Below are 22506 nucleotides of genomic sequence, written 5' to 3'. Positions count from 1 at the left end.
AGTGGAGAATGCCTTCATTATCTCCATCAGGAGGTATTGTGATCGCTTTGTGTGTTTGTGTGCGTGCGTGTTTGTTTGTGTGTTTGTTTGTTTGTTAGCAAGATAACTCAAAAAGTTATGGATGGATTTTCATGAAATTTTCAGGAAATGTTGATACTGGCACAAGGAAGAAATGATTAAATTTTAGTGGTGATTGGGGGGCAGATCTGTCTTGGCGAAGGTCTGCGCTCTCCGAGTGCTTTTCTTGTTGCTGTTTTTTTCCGATCCATGTCTGGTACACATTACTCCTTTGACACCAGTATACAGTCAATGAACTCAACTATTGATGAGAATTTTTACCCCGCCCCCCGAAGGGCAGGCAAGGGGTATTGTTATTGGTTTGGTTCTTTGTTAACACTTTAGCAGCAAAACTATTTGTTGAATTCATACCAAATTGGGTTTATAGACGGCCAGTGACCCAGATTAGATGTCATTACATTTTGGGAAAAGTAGGCCAAAGTTCAAATAATAATAATAACTTTAATAACTTTTTTTATATTGCATCTTTAAAAACTGGGTTTACAAAGTGCTTTGACAGACAAAACAAAAGTGCATAACAGCAGAATAAAAACATAGCAAACCACGCAACACAATAAAAGAGATGAGTCCAGCAAACATGAAAACATGACTAACTTTGAATGTATCATAGTAGAGAGGGCAGAAATAACATAACATGATGCTGTCAAATGCAGAATAAAGGAGTGGAATATAACAACATCATGTATGTCAATATAAATGAATAACCAAAACAGGGTAAAATTAAATATTCAACATTAAAAACATTAAAAAGACACAACATCACATGAAGGGAAGTCTATAAAAATGCGTCTTAAGAAGTGACTTAAAAGATGACACTGATTCCACAAGCTGTTCCGCAAAATGTTTTATGATTTAAAAAAAATCTTCCCATTTACCTATAATATGTGAAATACGTGCGGGGGGTGGGGTTTGTTGTGCCTGGCACCACTTGTTTTTGTTGTTGTTGTTTTTTTAGGTATAGCAGTGTATGAAAAGGGCTTTGGAAGGATATATCAGCACATGGATAAGCAAGGTAACAAGGAGGATGGGGTGAGGATGAGTGTTAGCAGAGTAATAAGCTGTGTGAAAAGATGAGAGGATGAAGATGAGATAATCTTAGACGAAGGAGCAGAGACACTGATCTAATGGGTCTTGAGTATAAACTGAAGAAATGGGAAACCAACAGCAAGAGGGATATCTGGATCAAACTTGTTCACTAACATATGACCTTTTAATGGAAACATAAAATGTAATTTCATCTGGGAACATTCTCCCATGCATCAGGGCAACAAGTTTTGTTTTCATTTGGACATAAAGTCCCCTTAGCTGCCTTTGGTAATCATTTAGATTTGACCTGGAAAACGTCTGATTTATCTGTTTTATAACACGAGTCTTGTGATGGCAGTTCATTCTTTCCAAGCAGGCCAGATTGAAGTTATTGAATAATGGTAAGGGAAAACTCTTTATCCCAGAGCAAACAGATGAACTTAGAAAAAGACGTGTTCATTGATAAATAAGTGAGCATAAGGAAGATGTTGAGATATGAGAAACAGACTGAAAAATGGATGTAAAGTTCAAGGAAATGTATCCATGACTTCATCTAATCACCATTTAATGAAAAACAAAATACTCTCTATTGAAGCAACATGTAAACAGAGAAATGAAAATCTTAATCCTAATGTTTTTTTTTTTCTTTTGTATTCATTCATTCATTGTTTCATTTTTAAAATTCAGTGCTAGGCTCATACAAAGAAGGATGAAAACGACTAACATCCTCCAAAGCATGATTGAAAATCACAACTTTAACCCTTGAGCTTTTATTACTCAAACAACATTCAATGCTGCCCTGACAGTTATTTATTTATTACAAAATCAAAATGGTTTTACTTAAGTATTACAGTGAAATCATGACTTTGGGAGAAAAATTGTACCTGACAGTATTTCCTGCCTGTCAGTGCTATGATTCCCGGAAATATCCATCACAATATTCGGTTACATGAAATGAAAATGCCATTAAATAGTGATAGTGTTGTTTGTGTTGAGCTGAACTGGGTTGGAGCAGTGCTTGTCTTCACTGCTGCCTTCCCTTCTATATCCAACACCTTGTCTCCTCATGCCCTTTCTTTACCTGAAGTAAAAAGATTAGCCAAATTGTTTTGACATTTGAATAAAAGAAAATTTGCCAGGTTTTATGTAATATTTTGATATAGTAATGAGACTTAAAAACTGCCTAACCAAGTCCTGACCTGCTGCGGAACGACAGTGAATCAAAAAGGGTTAGGCTTAGTCATGCAATGTCATCATAGGATGAGTGAATGCAAAATGACTGTGTAGAGTAATTAAAAATTAATGCACTAAAAAGTTGGTTACGTGCAGATCTACATGATCGAGTTCAAGTTCATGTTGCATTTGATAATTTGTTCCGGTACACAGCCTTTCCTGGAAAACTAAATAAATAACTGATTTAAGTTGCAGGCTGCAGATGAACTGAACTAATTGACACGTGTCCAGAAGATTAAATCATAAAAGTCGTGACGTTGTTTTTCATCTGGTGAGCAGGTCATTGATGTCATTCATGTGATGTAGAGGGAAGGAGACTTTCCTGATATTTAGATGCTAGTGCAAGTAGTGATTCTGATTGGAACATTTCTCTCTGTGTGATTTTCAGTCCATCCTGCAGAACTCTGCAGAATAGAAGGCTGTAAAAGTACACAGTGCAATCTGTACACTCAGACTAATCAGCTAGTAACATAAAAACCTCACACATTTACACAAAGCTGCAGAGGCTGCTCATCAAATGGACTTTGCCTGTTGTAGAATGGGAAGATAAAGTTCAATGAGTTTTAGATCATTTTTAGTGTTAATAAAGTTGCAACTATCTGGCAGGTTTCAATACTTCCTGCCCACATTGGAGAAGACAATGTGATTAAAAATATTTTAGTTTCATATTTTATTAATCACTTAGGCATATTTTTGGTGTGGCCTAGAGGAAACAGAATATGCCAGAAATATTGAGCCAATATTCATGTTAAATTAATTGCAGTCACATGGAGTGGTGTGGTAACACAGGGTGACAAGGCCCCAAAACTTAACATTCCAGCTTCACCCAGTTCTCTGACTATTTTCAGGCCACAGGACCATCTGAATGTCACATGAAAAATATATTTTCCTTGAGCAATTACCCATTTAAGTGTGAAGCTGAGCGCTCAGAGGCATGCGGTGAAATACTTGTAAACACGTTTACTGATTTGTGTAGCCACTTCGTCTTCAGAGGAAAACATTTTGGAAAGTTTGAAGCTAACAAGAAAAGAAACAAATGGTCACCTCATCCCCAAAACTACAAGAGGTTTGTTATAAATAATGAATAGTTCACTATCTTGAGCTCATCAAATGATGACTGTAGATGAACATTAAAAACATTTTGATTGTTTATGGACGTTGTTTCTTCTCGCCTATACGTGGTTTTTTTTTTTTTACTCATTAATAGGATTTACCCAAAAGTAACCAACATCCTCTGATTCAGATTCACCAGAGTTTGGAAGATTACTGCAGAATGAGAAGTTGTTTGACCTTGGCTAAACACAACTGTTAAAATTATCTAGAACATCTGGAATCTCGGACTAGAGGCTTTTGTAGTTCCAGGAAAGCTCTAATCTGGGGAAACTTCAGAGAGCTGTCAACTACAATTTAGAACCTCATCTGATGCCTGTTTTTGGTAGCAAGGGCAACATGAAGAGGACACTTGTGTTATGTTTTTTCCAAAACAGTTTGACAAGAACTTCATTCATCAACTACAAAAGCACTCGGAGAGCACAGACCTCCGCCAAGGCAGATCAGTGGTCCCCTGTGCTTCCCCCCCACACACACACACACACCCGATCACCACCAAAATTTAATCATTTGTTCCTTGTACCAGTATCAACATTTCCTGAAATTTTCATCCAAATCCGTCCATAACTTTTTGAGTTATCTTGCACACAGACAAACAGACAAACCAACGCTGGCAAAAACATAACCTCCTTGGCGGAGGTAATAAAACAATCAAAGAGCATAGAAAGAACATTGAATGCAGCTCTACTGAAAATAAAAAAGGTAAAAGAAAACAAAGGGTTTGTATAAATGATTCAAGAATTAAAAACAGTTATAAAACAAGGAATAAGAAAATAATACAATTGCAGGTCAATTAAAAAACAGATAAAAGCCAAGCTAAATACATAAAAAGGGAAGATGGTCTCATCCAGTGCGTAAATGGTCTTAAAACTGTGGTACGCATATGGAAGTGAGGTTAGTAATTTGTCGACAAATAGGGAAAAAAACAGATGTAATGTGGGTTCTCCTTCTGAGTCTGGTCAGAATCATGCAGTAAATAGCTTTTTGAAGATAAAAGTAAGAGAAACTCTCACTAAACTAAACTTCAGTGCAGTAACAACTGTGGAATTTTAACTCCCTCCATGTTTTTTAAGTGCAGTCATGTTGACAGCTACCCCCCAGTGTTAGACATGATTTAAGCTGGTGTGTTTTAAATGACCTATATGTAGTGTTTCTGCATGAAAATAGTAAAAACAAATATCTAACATTATCATTAGACTGTTTAGAGTAAAGAGTTTTGATGTTATGCCAAAGATGTCAATGCAATAATGTGTTGCAGAGATGTGAACTGAATATAGTCACTGTGACTGTGAATGTATGTGACCACTAGAGGGAGTAGTGAGTCTCCCATTGACCAAGGCTGAGTTATAGGTGAGAACTGCTAAGAAATGATTTTCAAAGAAGTTAAAGAAAGGGACAAAAGGATCAAAATAAATAAATAAAAGTATTGCTGTTGTCTTCCGTGCTGGACACAGCTCTAAAGTAAGACAATGGTGTTTGGTGATGAAATTGCAGGGTTTCCTGAAGATATAAAGTTATTATGTGATGTTATTATCTTTGCTAAGTTTCCTCTTTGTTGATCCATTGTTCAGACTCAACTATGACAGTTCTGACCTTGTTTGGGTGATGCCAAACAGATCTTTAGTGCAGCTATTGACAATGCAAACTGTAGAGAAAACAGAGGTGATTTGTGATTTTACTGAGGCTGTATTTTGTCTAAAAACAGAGCTAAACTAACAGAGCTATAATGTAAACTATCAGCTGACACCACATGTGCAGATGATAATGCAGATGATAACAGGTATGTGTAATCACCTCCAGACTTTATTTGGTGGCTGATACAGTCTGCTGAGACCAGAGGTGTAGTGCCGCTGATCTTTAAAACAGAGGAAGCTCATCTTACGGCTCCATCATAAAACTTGTCGTATTATGGCAAAGCAATTCTCAAAGAAAGGAATGCTTAATTGAGGCTGTCATGCTTCATCTATACCAGGGGCGTCAAACTCATTTTCGTTCAGGGGCCACAAATTTGATCTTAAGTGGGCTGGACCAGTGAAATAATAACATAATACTATATAAATAATGTCAACTCCAAACTTTCTTCTATGTTTTAGAGCAAAAAAAGTAAAATTCTGCGATAAAAATGTTTACATCTACCAACTATCCTTTAAAACAATGTGAATAACATGAACAAACTGAAATTTCTTAAGAAAACTAAGATCACAGTGGATCTACAAATACACAAAATATTTAATAAAAGGCAGAATATCGTTAAAATTACACTTCAGACATTTCAAAATGTTTATGTTTGTTGTGGTTATTCGTGTTTTTGTGAAATGATAGTTTGATTTAGTGTAAATACAGTAAAATGACATGAAAATGTTTACATTTACAAAGAGAAAAATTTGGAGTTGTGAGTATTTATAGGTTATTATAATAGGATTTTACTGATCTGACCCATTTGAGATTAAATTGATCTGTATGTGGAACCTGAACTAAAATGATTAATATCTTAGTGTAATTTTTGCATTTCATAAATTCATCCCAGGGGCCAGACTGGACCCTTTGGCGGGCCGGATTTGGCCCCCGGGCCGCATGTTTGACACCTGTGAGCTATACCGTAAAACCACAGCAACACATACTTGCAGGTGTATGACTTGACCCTTTTTCTCTTCAGCTGATGTAGTCACAGCACTTTGTCAAACGACCTCTTTTCCACTGATATCCACATGGGACTGAGCTCCAACGGGCTCCGATGACGGTATGTTTTAACATCACTGTCAGTCAAAACAGGTTCAGCCTTTCAGACCAATACCCACTCTTTCCAAAAGTTCATCCAATCCAAAGTCCAAAGTCCTGGCCCGCCTACTGACCCATTCAACCCCAGAGACGCTGAACATCCATGGGAGCGTTTTGGGTGGGATGATTTGACGCATTTAGCCAATGACCACCATGCTTCCCTGCAGTGAAAAACACATCTCGGTGCTGCCTCATAGACAACCCATTAACACTCGACGCCAATGGGGAACTCAACAGTGTAGGCCACTGATACAAGAATATAACGGGGAATTTGCATCGGAAAGCAAATGATAAACAGCTGACCGGAATGACAACCATAAAATTACATGCATGTTTGCACTATTTTAATGTAATTGTAATTTGTATCTTTATTGTAAATTGAACAGTGCAGTTCTGCCCGTTCATTTCCTGAAATAATAGGGGAGGTTCAGCTTCCCTTGCTCTGTCAAAGCAGTCGCCTCTGTTTGAGACAGTTGTTGGTGGTTTAGGTAGTCATCAGTGCATTCTGGTCCCTGCTGTTGATAGTTTGGAATATCAGTACTACATATATCCACTTTAAGCATCCCTTTCTTTTAGCTGCTCCATTCTTCTTGCCGTCATATATGTTAAAGCTGTCAAGTCAAACTAGTGGTTTCTAGGAAAGGTGGATTTTACGCCAAATACAGCTGACTATAGTAACTATTGAGGTAAAATACCCTGTAGGTTACAATAGTGTAGTTCAAGGTCTGATCGCGGCTCCATAACTTGTATAATTATTGTGCTGACATGCAGCCAAGTATAGCACAGAGTGTTCCTATTAATCTTTCCACCTTGATGCCTTTGAAACAGGTGGCGGTATAATATCCTGACAGTCTGTGGTTGCACACTGATAACTTTTATTGGATTTTACTTGAGAGCACTGGCATCTGTCAGTAATCTTTTTTCTTTGTCTTTCAAGGTAAGACAAGTTCATTCATGTAATTGATTTCATATTGAAAGGCAATTCAATGTGCTTTTCAGAAACAAAACCATCATTGAGAGAAATATAAAAAAAAAAAAAGAACGAAGTCCTTAATAAACAATATACAAATTTAGATTAACTTTATTGATCCAGAGGGGAAAATTCACGTTTAATTAGACAATTATAAAGGGAAATACAATAATACATACAGCGTAGATCTAAAAATGTTCAGAGTCAATCTACTTAGTTTGAGCTCAATTATAATATAAAGACAAACGTTTCAATACATCTAATCTTTACTAGCCGTGTCTTTCAGTTTCAGAAAAACAATTATATGCTGCGGCGTATATGTTTGTAGTTGGACAGACAGAAACAGTCTCTGACTCTGCGAGATTATTTATTTATTCATTTATTTATTGCATTCAATACAGTTTAATCAGTTTCTTTTCAACAAGATATTTCATGTTAATAAAACCGCTGATTGAAAGCTGTACTGATCAATGACTGCACAAACCTGCACTCTAAAATGATGCCAAAACGCTATGTGGCATCTCCTTCACCTGTCAGTTCTTATTTTACGTTACTTCTTTGCTTATAGAGATGATAATACTTTTTTTTTTTTTTTTCCTAAACCCGGCATCACCACCCCTCTTCGGAGGACAACTTTATTTTTGACTACAGCTCATGTTTAAGTAAAAATCCGTGACATTATTTATGTCAAGATTCCCTCTCATTATTCTTCATTCATTTAATTTTCATTTTATTTATTCATTCCAATCTAAATGATTGGAAAGGAGCAGGATGAAGAAAACTTATAATACCTGCCCCTTTCTTGAAACATCTGCTTCCATCAGATAGGCTGCCATTACAGCTATTACAGTAAACAGTTTACATGATAGTCGATGCAAATAAAAAAAAAAATCCAAAATCCATAAGTTAAATTATTTCATGACATGGTTTTATAAAGCTTTTCTATTCTTTCCTTATACAACTGAAAAATATTTGTACAGTCCTTCTCTTCCACTGCCAAAGAATTCCACATTCTGACACCCACAAGAGAAATACACATTTTCTTTACATTAGTCCGAACCCTTTGCTGTTTAAAATTAAACCTCCCTCTATGTTCTTCATCCTGTGATACTAAACAAATAATCTCTGCAAATTTGCAGGCAAAAGTCTGTTTCTCACTCTAAACACAATCAGCAATGTCCTTAAATTCAGCTAACTCTTTAAAATTAAACAATCCTGATTTAATAAACAACTCATTTGTATGTTCCCTGAAATTAACATTATACATGATTCTTATTGCTCTTTTTTGTAATAAAAACAATGGCTTTGTGTTACTCATAAATGTGTTGACCCATACTTCAGTACAATAACTCAAATATGGCAGAATAAGTGAACAATATAAAATTTTCATTGCTTTATAATCCAACACATATTTTGCTTTACTCAACACAGAAATATTTTTAGACACCTTTTTTTAACATAAGCAAGATGTGGCTTCCATGATAATTTATCGTCCAGTATTACACCCAAAAAAATGTATTTCTGAAACTTTCTCGATTCTTGAACACATCAGGGATTTATTCTGGCCTTGAACCACATTTAAGCAATTTGCTGTAGCAACACTTTAGCATCTATTCAGTAACTACTACACACTGATCCCCACTGACCCATCCACCTCCTTACCTTAAACTTTGGTATTAAAACCTAATTATAAACCTAAACCAAAGTCCAGGTCCTGAAATAACCGGTGAGGTGAGGACGGACACAGTGTCCTGAATGGGGAGGCAGGACTATGTACGCTACACACACACAGTCTCATTAAAACCACTCATCCACTACATCTGGTTATCCCACTGTACTTGAACCCAAGTGTCAAAATCATAAAGTACAGGCAGAGATTTTATGGCAGTAAGAGCAGGGTGGAAAATTAATCTGTCAGGCTTCATGCAGTTTCACAGCCCAGACTTTTTGTTCAGAAAATGATTTGTACCTGTACATTTGGGTTCAATAACCAAATCTCTGCTAAAGAGATGAATAAATAAATGTGTAACATTACGGGAAATTGGAAAAAGCCATGGTTTTTACTGTGTTACATGCAGAGACTGGCAGTGTGAGTACGCACCAGGAGCGTAAGTATCAGCAGGTGACGTTAGTTAAAACCAGTCACATATGTGAGTCACTTTAGATGCAGATCTTTAAATGGAGCAAGAGGCGAGTTAAAGTCAATGACCTGAGTTTAAAGGCAAAAGACTATAGAATAGAAACAGAAGGCACAAACTTTTGCGTATTCCTTTTCATTTATTTTGCTTCAAATTAAAGTGAGAAGGTCTTTGTATGTGATCAAATCTCAACTATCCTGATAAAACAAAGATTTGAAGCATTTTATCATTTCCAAACCTATATTTCTAGCACGTTCCCTCTGGTTTGATGTGTTGGATATAGTGAACTGGATGCCTTTTTTCCATTTGACTTAGTTAGAAAGAGTGGCATGAGTAAGTTTTCTTTTCTCACCGACTGAATGGAACCAAAGAGTCTAAAGTTTTCATACTCTGCTCATTTACATATCATTTACTCAGATCAGTCAACGGTAACAGATTCAGTAAAGTTTCACTGCTGCTCTGGGTTCATATGTATTTTATAAGCACCCTCAAACTCACTCACTGCTTTATAAGACACACACATAGATTGGAAGCCAAAAAAAAGTCATCGGGTCACAGAATGTTTTGAGGGAATAGTAGTGCAGATGTGTGCGATACTTCTCACTGGACCGACACACAGAGAATAATGTGTGTTATGTGTGCATACTTGTATTTTCTGAGCCATTGGTTATAAGGTGACTTTGGCGCTGAACAGATGCCCCTCTCTCTTTCTCTCCATGAGACAGATGTACCATTCAGCCAAAACACTGCTGATGGCTGCAAGTCAGCCCATTACCCTTCACTTCTGTACCCTTTTCTCTTTCACATGCACTTAACCTTTACTTATTTAGGAAAGTTTAACATAACTTCTGCTTCTGCATCTGATTGTATAATAATAATAATAATAATAATAATAATAATAATAATAATAATAATAATAATAATAATAGAGCCCGACCGATATGGGATTTTTGGGGCCAATGCCGATACCGATACTGGGGGCTAAAAAAAGCCGATATCCAATATATCGGCCGATAACCGATATATTGGCCGATATATGAAATAAGAACACTGATCTACACAGGATATAATAATATTATATTAGATAATTGTGGACAGGTGGATAAACAGTTGCATAAATCTTTGTTTATTTCACAAATATAATTTACACAACTTTCAAATGCAAACTATGCAAAAATCACAAAAAAACGAGCAAAAAATACAAAAAATAGCAGGAGTGAAAGTGAAACCAACTCGCTTTAAAGTTCCTCTTATTCTCCGGGCAGCACACACACACACACACAGGAGCAGCAAGTGACAGAATCTCCGCGCAGCAAAAAAAGTTAATATATCGGCTACATCGGCTACATATCGGGTGATGTTGATTAATTGGTGAAACGCTATAATCAGCCCAATTAATCGGCCGGCCGATTAATCGGTTGGGCTCTAATAAATAATAATAGATTAGATTTCTATAGCGCTTTTCAAGCCATCCAAAGTGTTTTACATTATTGATCCATAATTCATTCACTCTCACATTCAAACTCTGGTGGTGGTAAACTGACGGAAGCATGGCTGCCAATTCGCGCCAAACAGCCCCTCCGACCACCACCAAACATTCATACACATTCATACACTATTGTGAGTGACACTGGAGGCAAGGAGGGTGAAGTGTCTTGCCCAAGGACACAACAGCACCTGACTAGGACAGAGCGGGATTCGAATTGCCAACCTTCAGTTATCTGCAATAACTTGCCTGGAGCACAACATTCTGTATATATTATTACCTGATAATGTGTAGGAATAATTACATCAGATGACACAGAAACACATTGGAGAGACACGCTGTTACAGAGTTTGATTAAATTATTGTATTTTTCTTAAAAGGAATGCATTAAATAACCCACAGAATAGAACAGAATAAAAGTGTCATGTCCAACATCAGACATGACCAACATAACAATAGTACCACTAAAACAATATTAAAAGGATCTGTCCATCAGGAAATTAATTAGCAGAGCTCTTTGATAAATGTAGCATCCAATGGCCTCTGCAGTGAGAAACAGACCTGCTTTTTTGGAAGGAAATGATTCTATTTTATTAAAGTGTATTTGTTGGCCATAAGTTGGCTATTAATTTAGTAGTGGTGGACCCCCCTCTACGCTGCTTTATTTGACACTTGTGCTGCAATTCAGTGAATTATTTTGCTCACAATAAAGTTGATGACAACCGTGGTGTTTTCATTTGTTGTTGAGGAAAAGAAAGTTGTTATAACGATAAAATCGGGTCCATATGTAAATACTGTAATGTTGCCTCTGTACACCACCACAGTGGATTGAAATGAAACAATCCAGATGTGATTGAAGTGTGGACTTTAATTCTTTAGTTTACGAGGTAAAAGAACAATATTACACAAATTATTCAGGAATTACAATCATTTTAAGCTTAGTCCATCCATCTACAGAGGCTCAAAAGTAAACCAAGATCATTACAAACATATATTAATATCAATACATTTTAAAACATGAGATGCATAATGTGGACAAAAAAACATCTGATGTTCATATTTAATGTGATCCATAAGCAAAACATTTTATAAGTGGTGATAAAAAATGAGCAGCTATATGGAAGTAAATCTGTCTCATCAGATTTTGAATTATAAAGCTATTGAATTTCTAGCACTGATTTTTTTTTGCACTGAAATTAAGTATCAGATTTTTTTTTGCACTGAAATTAAGTATCTGAATATTTTTTTGCACTGAAATTGAGTATCTGAATTTTTTGTCACTGAATTCAACTATGTTCATAAATTTAGAATAAAAAAAAATTCAGATGCAAAAAATTCAGATGCAAAAAAATCAGATGCAAAAAATTCAAAAGCAAAAAATTCAGATGCAAAAACTTCAGATCACACATCTGCGCTAAACGTCTTCCTGTATTGACATCACTTGACCAACCTAACGTAACTTGATTGGCCGGCTGTCGGTTCGACATGCGATAGAATCGATTGCTTATCCTTGGTGTCCCGGATGTGTGATCTAAATTTTTTGCATCTGAATTTTTTTTATTATTCTAAATTTATGAACATAGTTGAATTGAGAAACAAAAAAATTCAGATACTTAATTTCAGTGCAAAAACATTCAGCGCAAGAAATTCAATAGCTTTTATAATTCTACATCTGATGAGACAGATTTACTTCCATACAGCTATGATTAAATTGGTAAAATGTGTTAAAATGACAAATCTCATGTTATATCACCATTCGCGGAGGTAGAATAAAATATGTATTAAGAAATATCATGCTGTAATATTTGTCATGCTGTCCCACATCTATATTCGAACACATCGGTGCTCACATATGTGCGCATGGATGTGACTTGTCGACATTAATCTTCCTGATAAGGAGAGATAAGATTTTTCAGAGGGGAGGTTTAAAGGAGAGCGCAAACTATAGGCCAGTGCAATAAATAAGGAGTTTCTTAACTGTAAATCAATGAAACCCATGCCAGGAGTCTGTCAGAAGACTGAAGTGAAAACCTGCAGAAATAGGCAAAAGAATGAACACTTTTTCCATCTGTCTGACAAATAAGAAAAGGAAATCTGTAGAAGTTCTAGTAGACAGTATGAACCTATTCGGACTGTTAAAAAAAAAGTTCATACAAAGTTGTGTCAAAGCGTTCCACTGTTTAGAGCAACTTCATCTAAAAAGGACACGCAACCACAATCACCTGAAGTTCTCCCTAAAATGTCATGATGAAGGTATAACACCACCAAGCCTAAAATTAAAGAACCCTAGTTAGGTAAAAAAATTAACTCTTTTTCCATCTGTCTGACAAATAAGAAAAGGAAATCTGTATGCAGAATTTGTCTTTAAATTAAAAATAATAAAGATTAGAAAAGTCGTGTAGATTGAGAGTGATACAAGGGAAAGGAAATGAACAGAAACCATTCCCCTCAGTGACACAGTTTAATGGCCAACAGGAGAAGACTGCAGCTGGAGGATGTAAAACTCTATGAATTAGGCCTAGTCAGTCAAGCTTCCTTAAGGATATAAAGCCTGAAAAAAGAAAATTAAAACAGGTCTAGGAAGTGGCAGTAAAATGTCCCTTAGGCTACCAGAACATCCTGAATGGGAACAAACATGTGGCAAAGAAAACATCTGCTGTTCTGCACATACTTTATTTCTTGTGAGAAAAATGCTCAGTGGCATGAGGTTGAGCTGCTCGGACTGTGGGTCTCATCCTGACCAAACGGGGGATACGGAGGCTCCTGGGAACAATCATCCCTAAAACAAAACAACAAAGCTAACTGTCTGAAGCTTGAGCACATGACTGGGGGTGCCCATGTAAACTAAAGGAGCAGATATCACTGAGCAGAACCCAAGCTAAATAATGTCATTTTATGGAAGCAGAGATGCTGGGCACTGGTTAGAGCATGCCTCTGCAAAGCTTTTGGCTTATGCTTTGGCAGACAAAAAAAGATTAACGTAAGGCAGCGTTGGTGAAATGGAGGCTTTGATTTATGTGTCTGAAGCAACACTTCCTCTGGGATTTTAATGTTTTGGACCAGTTTTAACATTAGGGAACGCAAACGGAGGAAGAAATGAGTCACGAGGACAAGTAAAAGTTCTATCAAATCGCTTAGTGAGTCAGTTATAGCCCAGTGGTGTAAATGCTGATTCTGGGTGGCTTATTCCAGAGAAGTCTACTGAAAAACTTGATTATCATTAGATATTTAAAAATGAAAAGTGGAAGCTGTTCAATTTAATGACATCTCCATACAGCAGTGAATGATCATGCTGGTCATATAGCTTTCCAGATAAACTTTATCATATTGTAAACTATGCCTAAGCACTAAACAATTGTGTTAAAATTTATAATAAGATATTTTTATTTGTTCAACTGAATCAGAAACCAATGTTTTAAAAAGTGACAGACTAACAACATTAAGTATGTGCGTGCAGTTTGAATCCACTTATTCAATTCCTCTGCATTTCTTTTACAGTACCCTGGAATTTTATACATGTACAAGCAAGTTAGTTCCCATTACTGTATTCAAACCAAGACACATACACACACACACACACACACACACACACACACACATACACATACACACACACACATACACATTGCTGCTTTTATTTACACTGTGGTATTGAAACTCATACCAAATGCTACCACAAAGCTGCAAAACTTTGGCAGCTTTAGTCATCTGACACTGCAGATGGTCTAAATGTTTTGTTAACTGTTATTTTAAAAAAACAAGTGATTTAGATTTTGAAAGACAGACAGCTGGAAGCATTAAGCGCCCCTTAAAAGATTTTCTCCTTGTCTTTGCAGATCTTACAGGTGAATCTAGTGATGTCGATCCTGCTGTATGTCATGGTCCTCGTGTACCTCTATGGTATCCAGGCAACCAACATGGACAGCAGTCGCCAGGGGCAGCAGCAGCAGCAGCAGCAGCCAAGTCCAGATCCTTTAAACTCTCTCATCATCCAGCTGCTGCAGGCCGACCTGACGAGGGGAAAGAGCCGAGGGAACCACAGCCAGCAGGGGAAGAGCAGGGACACGGAGATCCAGGAAAAACTTCCTCCTCTACTCGGTGCAAACTCTCCTCTGGGGGAGCAGGGCGACGCAGAGCAGTGGGCAACAGGTGGACGCAGTGGTGGAAGCAGTGAAGGTATGGTCGACCAGCAGGTGATGCTGTTGAACTCTGACCTGCTCAGGCAGCACAAGCGATACAACTCACCTCGAGTGCTGTTCAGTGACCGCCCACCACTGCAGCCGCCACCGCTGTACCTAGCGGATGATTTTGTGAGTAGTGGACCTGACGGTGGTGTGGCAGGAAACAAAACAAGAAAGAAACGTTATGCTGAACACAGAAGCTACCGTGGAGAATATTCTGTGTGCGACAGTGAGAGTCACTGGGTGACGGATAAAACTCAAGCCGTGGACATAAAGGGGAACCCTGTGACCGTTTTGGCCAAAATTAAAACCATTACAACAGAGGACATTAAACAGTACTTTTATGAGACACGCTGTCGGAGCCCTCCACCTTTTAAGGGTGGCTGCAGGGGCATCGATGACAAGAACTGGAACTCACAATGCAAGACAACACAGACGTATGTTCGAGCACTGACACAGGAGCATAATAAAGTGGGCTGGCGGTGGATACGCATTGATACTTCTTGTGTTTGTGCATTGTCGAGGAAACGTCATAGGACGTAAACAAAACAAGCCCATCACAACTTCTACTTCCTGTTTGGAATTCTACTTCCTGTATAGGATCTTATTTCCTGTTCACAGTGCTCCCCACCACAGGATTATATGTCATGGTGGTACAGAGTTACATTTTACTAAAATGATACTTCCACTGAAGAACTTCTGGGTCCATTTAAATGACATTTCACTATGTTGCGCTGCCACATGCCAGTGAGGCATTGCTGTTTTGAAAGAACTTATTTGAAAGTTGACAGGGAGGGAGTGTGTGAGAGGGGAATGTACATATAAATTATTTAAATTATATGAAATGCATGTAGATCATACATGTTTATCTATATATATATATAGATATATATAGATATATATATATGACGTATGAATATATTTGTGTTATTTATTGAAAGAAATCTTCAAAATGTCTATAAAAACAGGAATGAAACAAGCTATGAACTCATTTTGAGACTATAACACAGAGCTGGGCGGCAAAGGTGCTTCACAGTAAGACTTTACATGTGCCTTGACCAGTGTGGCTGCAGAGGACACAGATAGGACATGGTAACTCACACACAGCAGTTGCCGCAATTGTTTTCATTTCATTTTGCAGGGTGAGCTCGTAAGAGCACTGCAGGGCCTGTCTTGTCCTTGAGCCCAAATACTGACCACTTACCACTGAAAGAGATAAATGACTATATCAGCAGGTGCAAGGTACTCTTTGACCAAAACTCATTCATCAATACAGAGCTGTAATATCATAAACATTCACACCTTCCTCACTGTAAATGTTATATTTTGAGTTAATACATCAGGTCTATGGGAACAGAAATTCCTCTTTTAAACCCAATTACAGTTTTCTTCAGACAGACTAGATTCTGGTAACTAAACATTTTACAGTTTACATTTTAAACTGGTTTCGTAAGTTGTTGGGTTTTTTTTCCTTTTAATAAGTAGTTCATTTACACATTTCCATACACTATACATTCCCATACACTGAGACAAGCAGCAGCGCATATTACCTGGGTTAGTTCAGTCCCACACTTGGTTTATTGTAGGAAGGTCTTGGGGTTGAAAAGGCAGCTTGTATATTTTTCTTTGTCTGACGAGGCAGTTCATTAGAATTCACATAGAAAACTTGAACTTCCACAACACAAGAGAAGTTAAATTATGCATCAGTGTGAGTTTATTCTTTGATGATTAAAATCTTCATTGTAGGGTTTCCACTCCTGCGTTTGGAAAGTTGCAGAGCATCCACAGTTCAGCCACTGAGAGAAGAGATAGTGTTGGCCAATCAGAGGTCTGATCAATATTCATTTATCTTGCTATTTGACCTGACGTTTTACACTCTAGCTATTTCCCCAAGTACAGTAAAGAGACAAAACAAGGTAAATATTTGTCTAATGGTGTCAGTGGCAGAAAGAAGAGATTAGATCGATCATATAGTTCAAGCAAACAAATTATGAGAAGGTGTTTACGTAACAGCGATGCTTTGGAGTCAGACAGTCCTGCAGAAAATATTGTCCTAAGTTGATCTCAAATCAATTATCTCCCAGACTAATGCAGATCAGATGCAGGAAGTATCAAAAGGGACTTCTACAGTGGCCCCTACTGTGAGACGTACTAATGCAGGATAAATGTGAGATGAAATGAAAGTCAAACTTCTGTATTGGTTATCAACCATATTATCTGTTCTTAGTAACAGTTTTGAGTATGTGGAAAAGTCATCAAGACAGGTTTAGACCAGCTTGATAATGAGGATGAAACCCAAGAGTACTAATATAAAAAATGTTTCAGAATGAATACTTAGATTTGGAGAAGAGTAAGAGATAACAAATAGTTACGCCTTTTAATACTCTTTGATTTTATATCATTAATCAGAAACAAACGGAGTAAACAATGCTGATGTGCCCTGAAACGTAGATGACATTTTGAAGCCCATAATGAAACTAATTTCATGCCAAGAATGTGCAGCCTTCATGTAAAGCCCTCATATTAAGAAGGATGAGCCAGAGCACAGAGTTGGAGATCACTGAGGACAGAGCGACATAAATGGATAGAGACACATCACAGGGAAACAGACGAAAAACAACAGAGAAACTGAAAAATCTAATTAAGTAAATCCCTGAATGTGCAGCGAGTTAGAAACAGACTGGAAGCAACACAGCTGACAAAGATATGAATCAGTCATTATCAAATTCCTCAGAGGTCACTGAAGTACAGAGAAATGTGTGTTAAGAGTATAGGTATGTTGTGTGTCAAAAGGTATGTGAGATGACAGAAGATGAGGGAGTTAAACAGTGATAAATAACAGATGATCTGTAGCGTGACAATAAGACACGCTGCAGGTTACCATGAGGTATGAGTCAGCTGGAGCATCAGTCATAGCAATGATGAACACTTTTATACTGTGTTGTGTCAAAATGAACAGATTGTCAGGAATAAAGGTTTTCCAGTGATGTTTTGGACTGTTTTGGATTGAACTAACCCCAGAGTGCCTGATCACATCACATGATTGCTGCTGCACTGAAGAGGAGATCCTGTTTTTCCAAGTAAATATCAAAGAACTGCCAACTTAGCATGCTTTTCTTTTCTGGCACCTAATCTTTGGTTTGGGATTTAAAACAAAATGGATAATAACTGCTGTAAATTCCAGAGTCTGTTTGAAGTGTTTATGCATAATTCTGTTTTTCACTGGATCATTAGTCAAACCTGATATGTTAAGATTACCAGGAAATACAAAAATGCTAGGTTGCAAAAGCTGAGATCTGAAAAGCCAGTGAGAGATGTTAAAATTAGGCAAAATGGTCAGAGATCCCATGTTAACTTAAACAGCTGGAGTTTTATTAGTAAGACACTGCACTGACAACAATCCAACAACTGATCACACTGCACAGCCCCCTCACCATCCCTCTAACTACACTTTACTGAACCTTAGTGTCCCTTTTGTAACTTTATTGTCCAGATGTGGGTGCAATTGACAATCACTGCTGCCCATTCTATTGACTCTAATTGACTGACTGATTTTCCCTTTAAAGTGCCTTGCTCTAGGACACACATGTGCAGAGGGTAGTTGCTTTAGATTCCTGACAGACTTTCCAAACGCTGTAGGATTTGGTCCCACCCCATGAATTTTGTAGGCCAGTTGTACTCCTCAGTGACAGTAAATGCCTGTGCTATAAAAGACAGATACTGTGCAGTCCATACAAAGCTCTTCTGCAACTTCTATTTGGTGTTGTAAGTGTCTGGTCCAGGCTTGTGCTGTTAACACTGAACTTTGTGAACTGGCAGTAAACAGACTGTTCTGCAAGCCATCAGGAACCAAACATAAGCACTGGTTTCAGTCATTCTGAAGCACCGGTTATCCATATGTACCAGATTAAAAAACATGCTGGGAGCACTGAATCCGAGTGTCTGTCTTCTTTTGGTTGCAGTTGCTGCTAAATGGTATGCAGCTTGCAATTTGTAATTAATTATGTATGTCTCATTTATATATTTATGCTATATTTTTATTTATACATCATCTCTGGTAGAAACGTACATGCAGCAGTTCTGTAGTTCTGTACTACAGAGGGTCAGAGTTGGCAAGGTTACATTTGTCCAACCACCCTCTTGTCATCACACATTTCACTGTTCATTCTGATCTAACTACATATTTTTTCTCAACTGTTACTGGTTAATATTATTTTTATTTTTAAGAGTGCACCAATTGTGAAATTCTGGGACTATGCTGATATAAAATACAAATTTTACCAATTGTTGATGCTTGTTAATTTTGTTTTTGTTGTTACACATATACACTATATGTGTATAAATGAATGAGCTCAAATTTAATCATAGAGAATTATGAAATATGTTTTAATGCTATTACTGGTGAAACGGGGTCTGATACTGATATCAGCAAACATTGGCTAATTTCAATGTTCAACTGATAAATTGATGCATCACTGTTTATTTTATGATATATTTAAGGAAATCTGTTGCACCTAACTACCTACCTCTAAAAACTGGTGTCAGTGGTACTTCTAGGACATTTTAGGAGTGTCTGAAATCACTTTCAATCTTTCGGCTTTGATTTATGATTTAGGCTGATGACAGCTCTGTTCTTACACAAGATTACAGAGCTTTGAAGTATTCACCTTCGCATATTTTGTTGGCAACCAATTTGATGGTGATGATGAGAAGCAGAAAGTCTGGCAGCGGTGCCAGCGATGTCAGCACCCTTTCCATCTGAGTCATGAGATCATCCACCTCTGATTATCTCTCCCCAAAGCTTGTCACACAATGTGACAACACCAATTAGACCTCCCATGGTTGCGCATCACATCTCTGCCTTCAGTATCTCCTTTATCCTCTCGTCAGAGTCTACTCTCCCAATTGTTTCCTTCATCCTGGATGTATGATCACACACAACCTTTATGAAGCCACAACCTGATATTCACACACTCTGGGGTACTTGATTTGTGTTTTCAATTTAAGGCAGGTGAGGGAGGGAGCTGCAGAATGTGCTGTTTCTAATGACCCAGGGGTTTTACAGAGGGGTAAAGCTGACTTAAGGAGATGTACATACATGCAGAGCCTGGATTTGAGGCTGTAATCTCCTATTCTAAGAGGAGCTTACCACTTGTCAGGCGTCAGAGGAGAGCAGATCAACACCATCTTCAATTGCTGACTGAAATGTGTGCTTATATTTAAAGTGGTTTAATGTGAATTTCATTGTAAAGGGCAGTGAATGGAGAGGGCTGCTCATCATTCAGCAACTGAAGCAATTATCATTTCTCTTATCATCACTGACAGAAAGAACTGAATTGCTTCAAGATTTTATTTTATTTTATTTTATTTTATTTTATTATTTAGATGTGCACTAATGAAAATAATGTATTTTACTGATATAAAATCACCAAATGCACACAAAGTGACTACAACCAGACTGGTTGAATCTGAATAAAAATGGGTTTGTTGATTTTTTTTTGTAACAATCAGCTATGAATGCATGATCTCTCTTGCATACGCTCTACTGTTCCCCACTGTCTCATCATTCCTCTTACACCCAAAGGCGCAGACTTCGCCAACTTCTTTAATCCATGATGTCACACCAACGCACAGCTCCAGACAGTATTAGTAGGAGAACATGGCAAAGGTGATTGTGAGAGCAGCCAGGACACTTACGTCTTACGAGGACAGGCCAATTCTCCTGTAAGTGAGAAAATGTGGTATTATTGCGGCGTCGATTTTCACTAAAACTCTGACATTTTCTATCTCACACCAGCCTTTTACTGAGGCTGTATAACAAAAGTAAGTTCAAGTAAATGCCACCTATTCTTTGCTGTGCCTGTCACCCAGTAAAAGTATGCCTACAGGTAGCATAGCTGCTTGGTCTGGGTGTTACTGTCTTGGCCCATATCCCTGTTGCATGCTTGACAAGCGAGAAAAGAAGATGGATTATATAAGAAAATAGGATTCTTTCAGTGTTGGACAACATTGACTTGACAGACGTGTGTAAAGACAGCTTGTGAAACTTCAAGAGGTTTTTCCGCTCAATCCAGTGTTGATACCTGTGTGGAGGGATTTGCCGGGGGTGGGGTGGGGGGTCTGTGTCTCATACTAGGATGTTCGTGCTGAGGAGTGCGTGAGATTCTTGTCTTGAACCAAAGCACTGAAAGCTATTTGGGGGCTTTGACACAACCCAAGAGCCTGCTGAGAGCCTAAAGGTCACAGGTCGCAAGTGTTTGCAGATGGCAGGATCACAAGGATAAGAGGAGTCGACGAGATTTGGCAACTGTCAATCAAGCTTGTTCTTGTTACTGTTTTCTTTCTCACAAAACATACCGACATCTTAAATGTATAGAAAGGTTTGCAGAAGACCTGATAAAGCTGTGATTTTTACACAAACCGACAAAGTTACAATTTTCAGCCGTGTCTGTCAATCTGAACATCCACAAAAACCTGATAAAGAAATTTGGCGGGACTTTGGTAGACAGATTGAATTCTGCTTAAAGATCATGTGATTAGATGTTGGTAGTTATTTGTTTCTGGGACTTCAGCCATAAAAACACTGGCTGTTGGCTGTTGCACTAGGCTCCCTTCAGAGCTGCTGTTGCGTTATTATGTTGTGTTATTGGAAAATGAAAGTCTACCAAATAACAAACAACTGTTATGAAAGATAAAGTCCATGAAACACGTTGAGGCGGTTTGTGTTCTGCTAAGAGTGGAATTTTGATTGAAAATGTTGAAAGAAAAAGAACAGCAAATTTGACGACTGGCCGACCTTCAATATCTGTCTATGCCTGAAACCTTTTTGTTTGTTTGTTTCTGTTTTCAGTTGATTTTTTTTTTTCTATGATACTGAATTTTTTACTCTATGATTAAAAAAAAAAAATCTTTCATTCCCATTCCATCATTCCAATTCCACATCAATTATAAAATTTGCAAAACAAATAAAGTTGAGAACTGTCTCTGACACTGTAGAATCAGTTACTATATCAGTTGAGATTAACCATCTGTCATTTAACCATGTGCTCCATGACCTAGACTTTTAAACCAGACTAAATTATAGGTTTGGATAAGTCTTGGTCCCAATAAACATATGCTTTTTTGGATCTTTTCACATCAAATGATTTACAAAGAAACTCTAAAACTCATTTCTATGTCACTGTTGACCTCCATTTTTTGCTTCTACCTGTGAAATTCTGGCAGAATACAAACTGATTGACCAAAAACTAGTCTGACATATGATCAGTAAGGTGGTTGGTGTTGTCAGTAAGGTCTGGTTCATTCCCTCACTCTTCTCCAACTCCACCCGCTTGGTTCCATAAAAACCATACGCTGATGGCCATGTCGCACATCTGAAGCCCCAAGATTTCAGATCACAAAACAATGGGCAACATCACGGAGGATTCATCCAAAAAGTGATTGACTTGCTTTTGGATCAAGCTCACAGCGGTTATTCACATGATGACAGATTTTGTCGCTTTGGCA

General features: G+C 37.6%; 1 protein-coding gene across 1 annotated transcript in view; it reads left to right on the top strand.

The window, feature by feature from the left end:
• ntf3 (neurotrophin 3) overlaps positions 1 to 18933 on the top strand; it is a 45310-nt gene extending 26377 nt beyond the window's left edge. Inside the window, exon 2 of the mRNA XM_030150126.1 lies at positions 14656 to 18933. Within this exon, the coding sequence (XP_030005986.1) occupies positions 14656 to 15543 (888 nt within the window). The 3' untranslated portion in view covers positions 15544 to 18933. The remainder of the gene's footprint in view (positions 1 to 14655) is intronic.
• Positions 18934 to 22506: the final 3573 nt, after the last annotated feature.

This window comes from Sphaeramia orbicularis, chromosome 12 (genome assembly GCF_902148855.1).
Source record: "Sphaeramia orbicularis chromosome 12, fSphaOr1.1, whole genome shotgun sequence".
Lineage (NCBI taxonomy): Eukaryota > Metazoa > Chordata > Actinopteri > Kurtiformes > Apogonidae > Sphaeramia > Sphaeramia orbicularis.
This window is presented reverse-complemented; position numbering and strand designations above follow the sequence as displayed.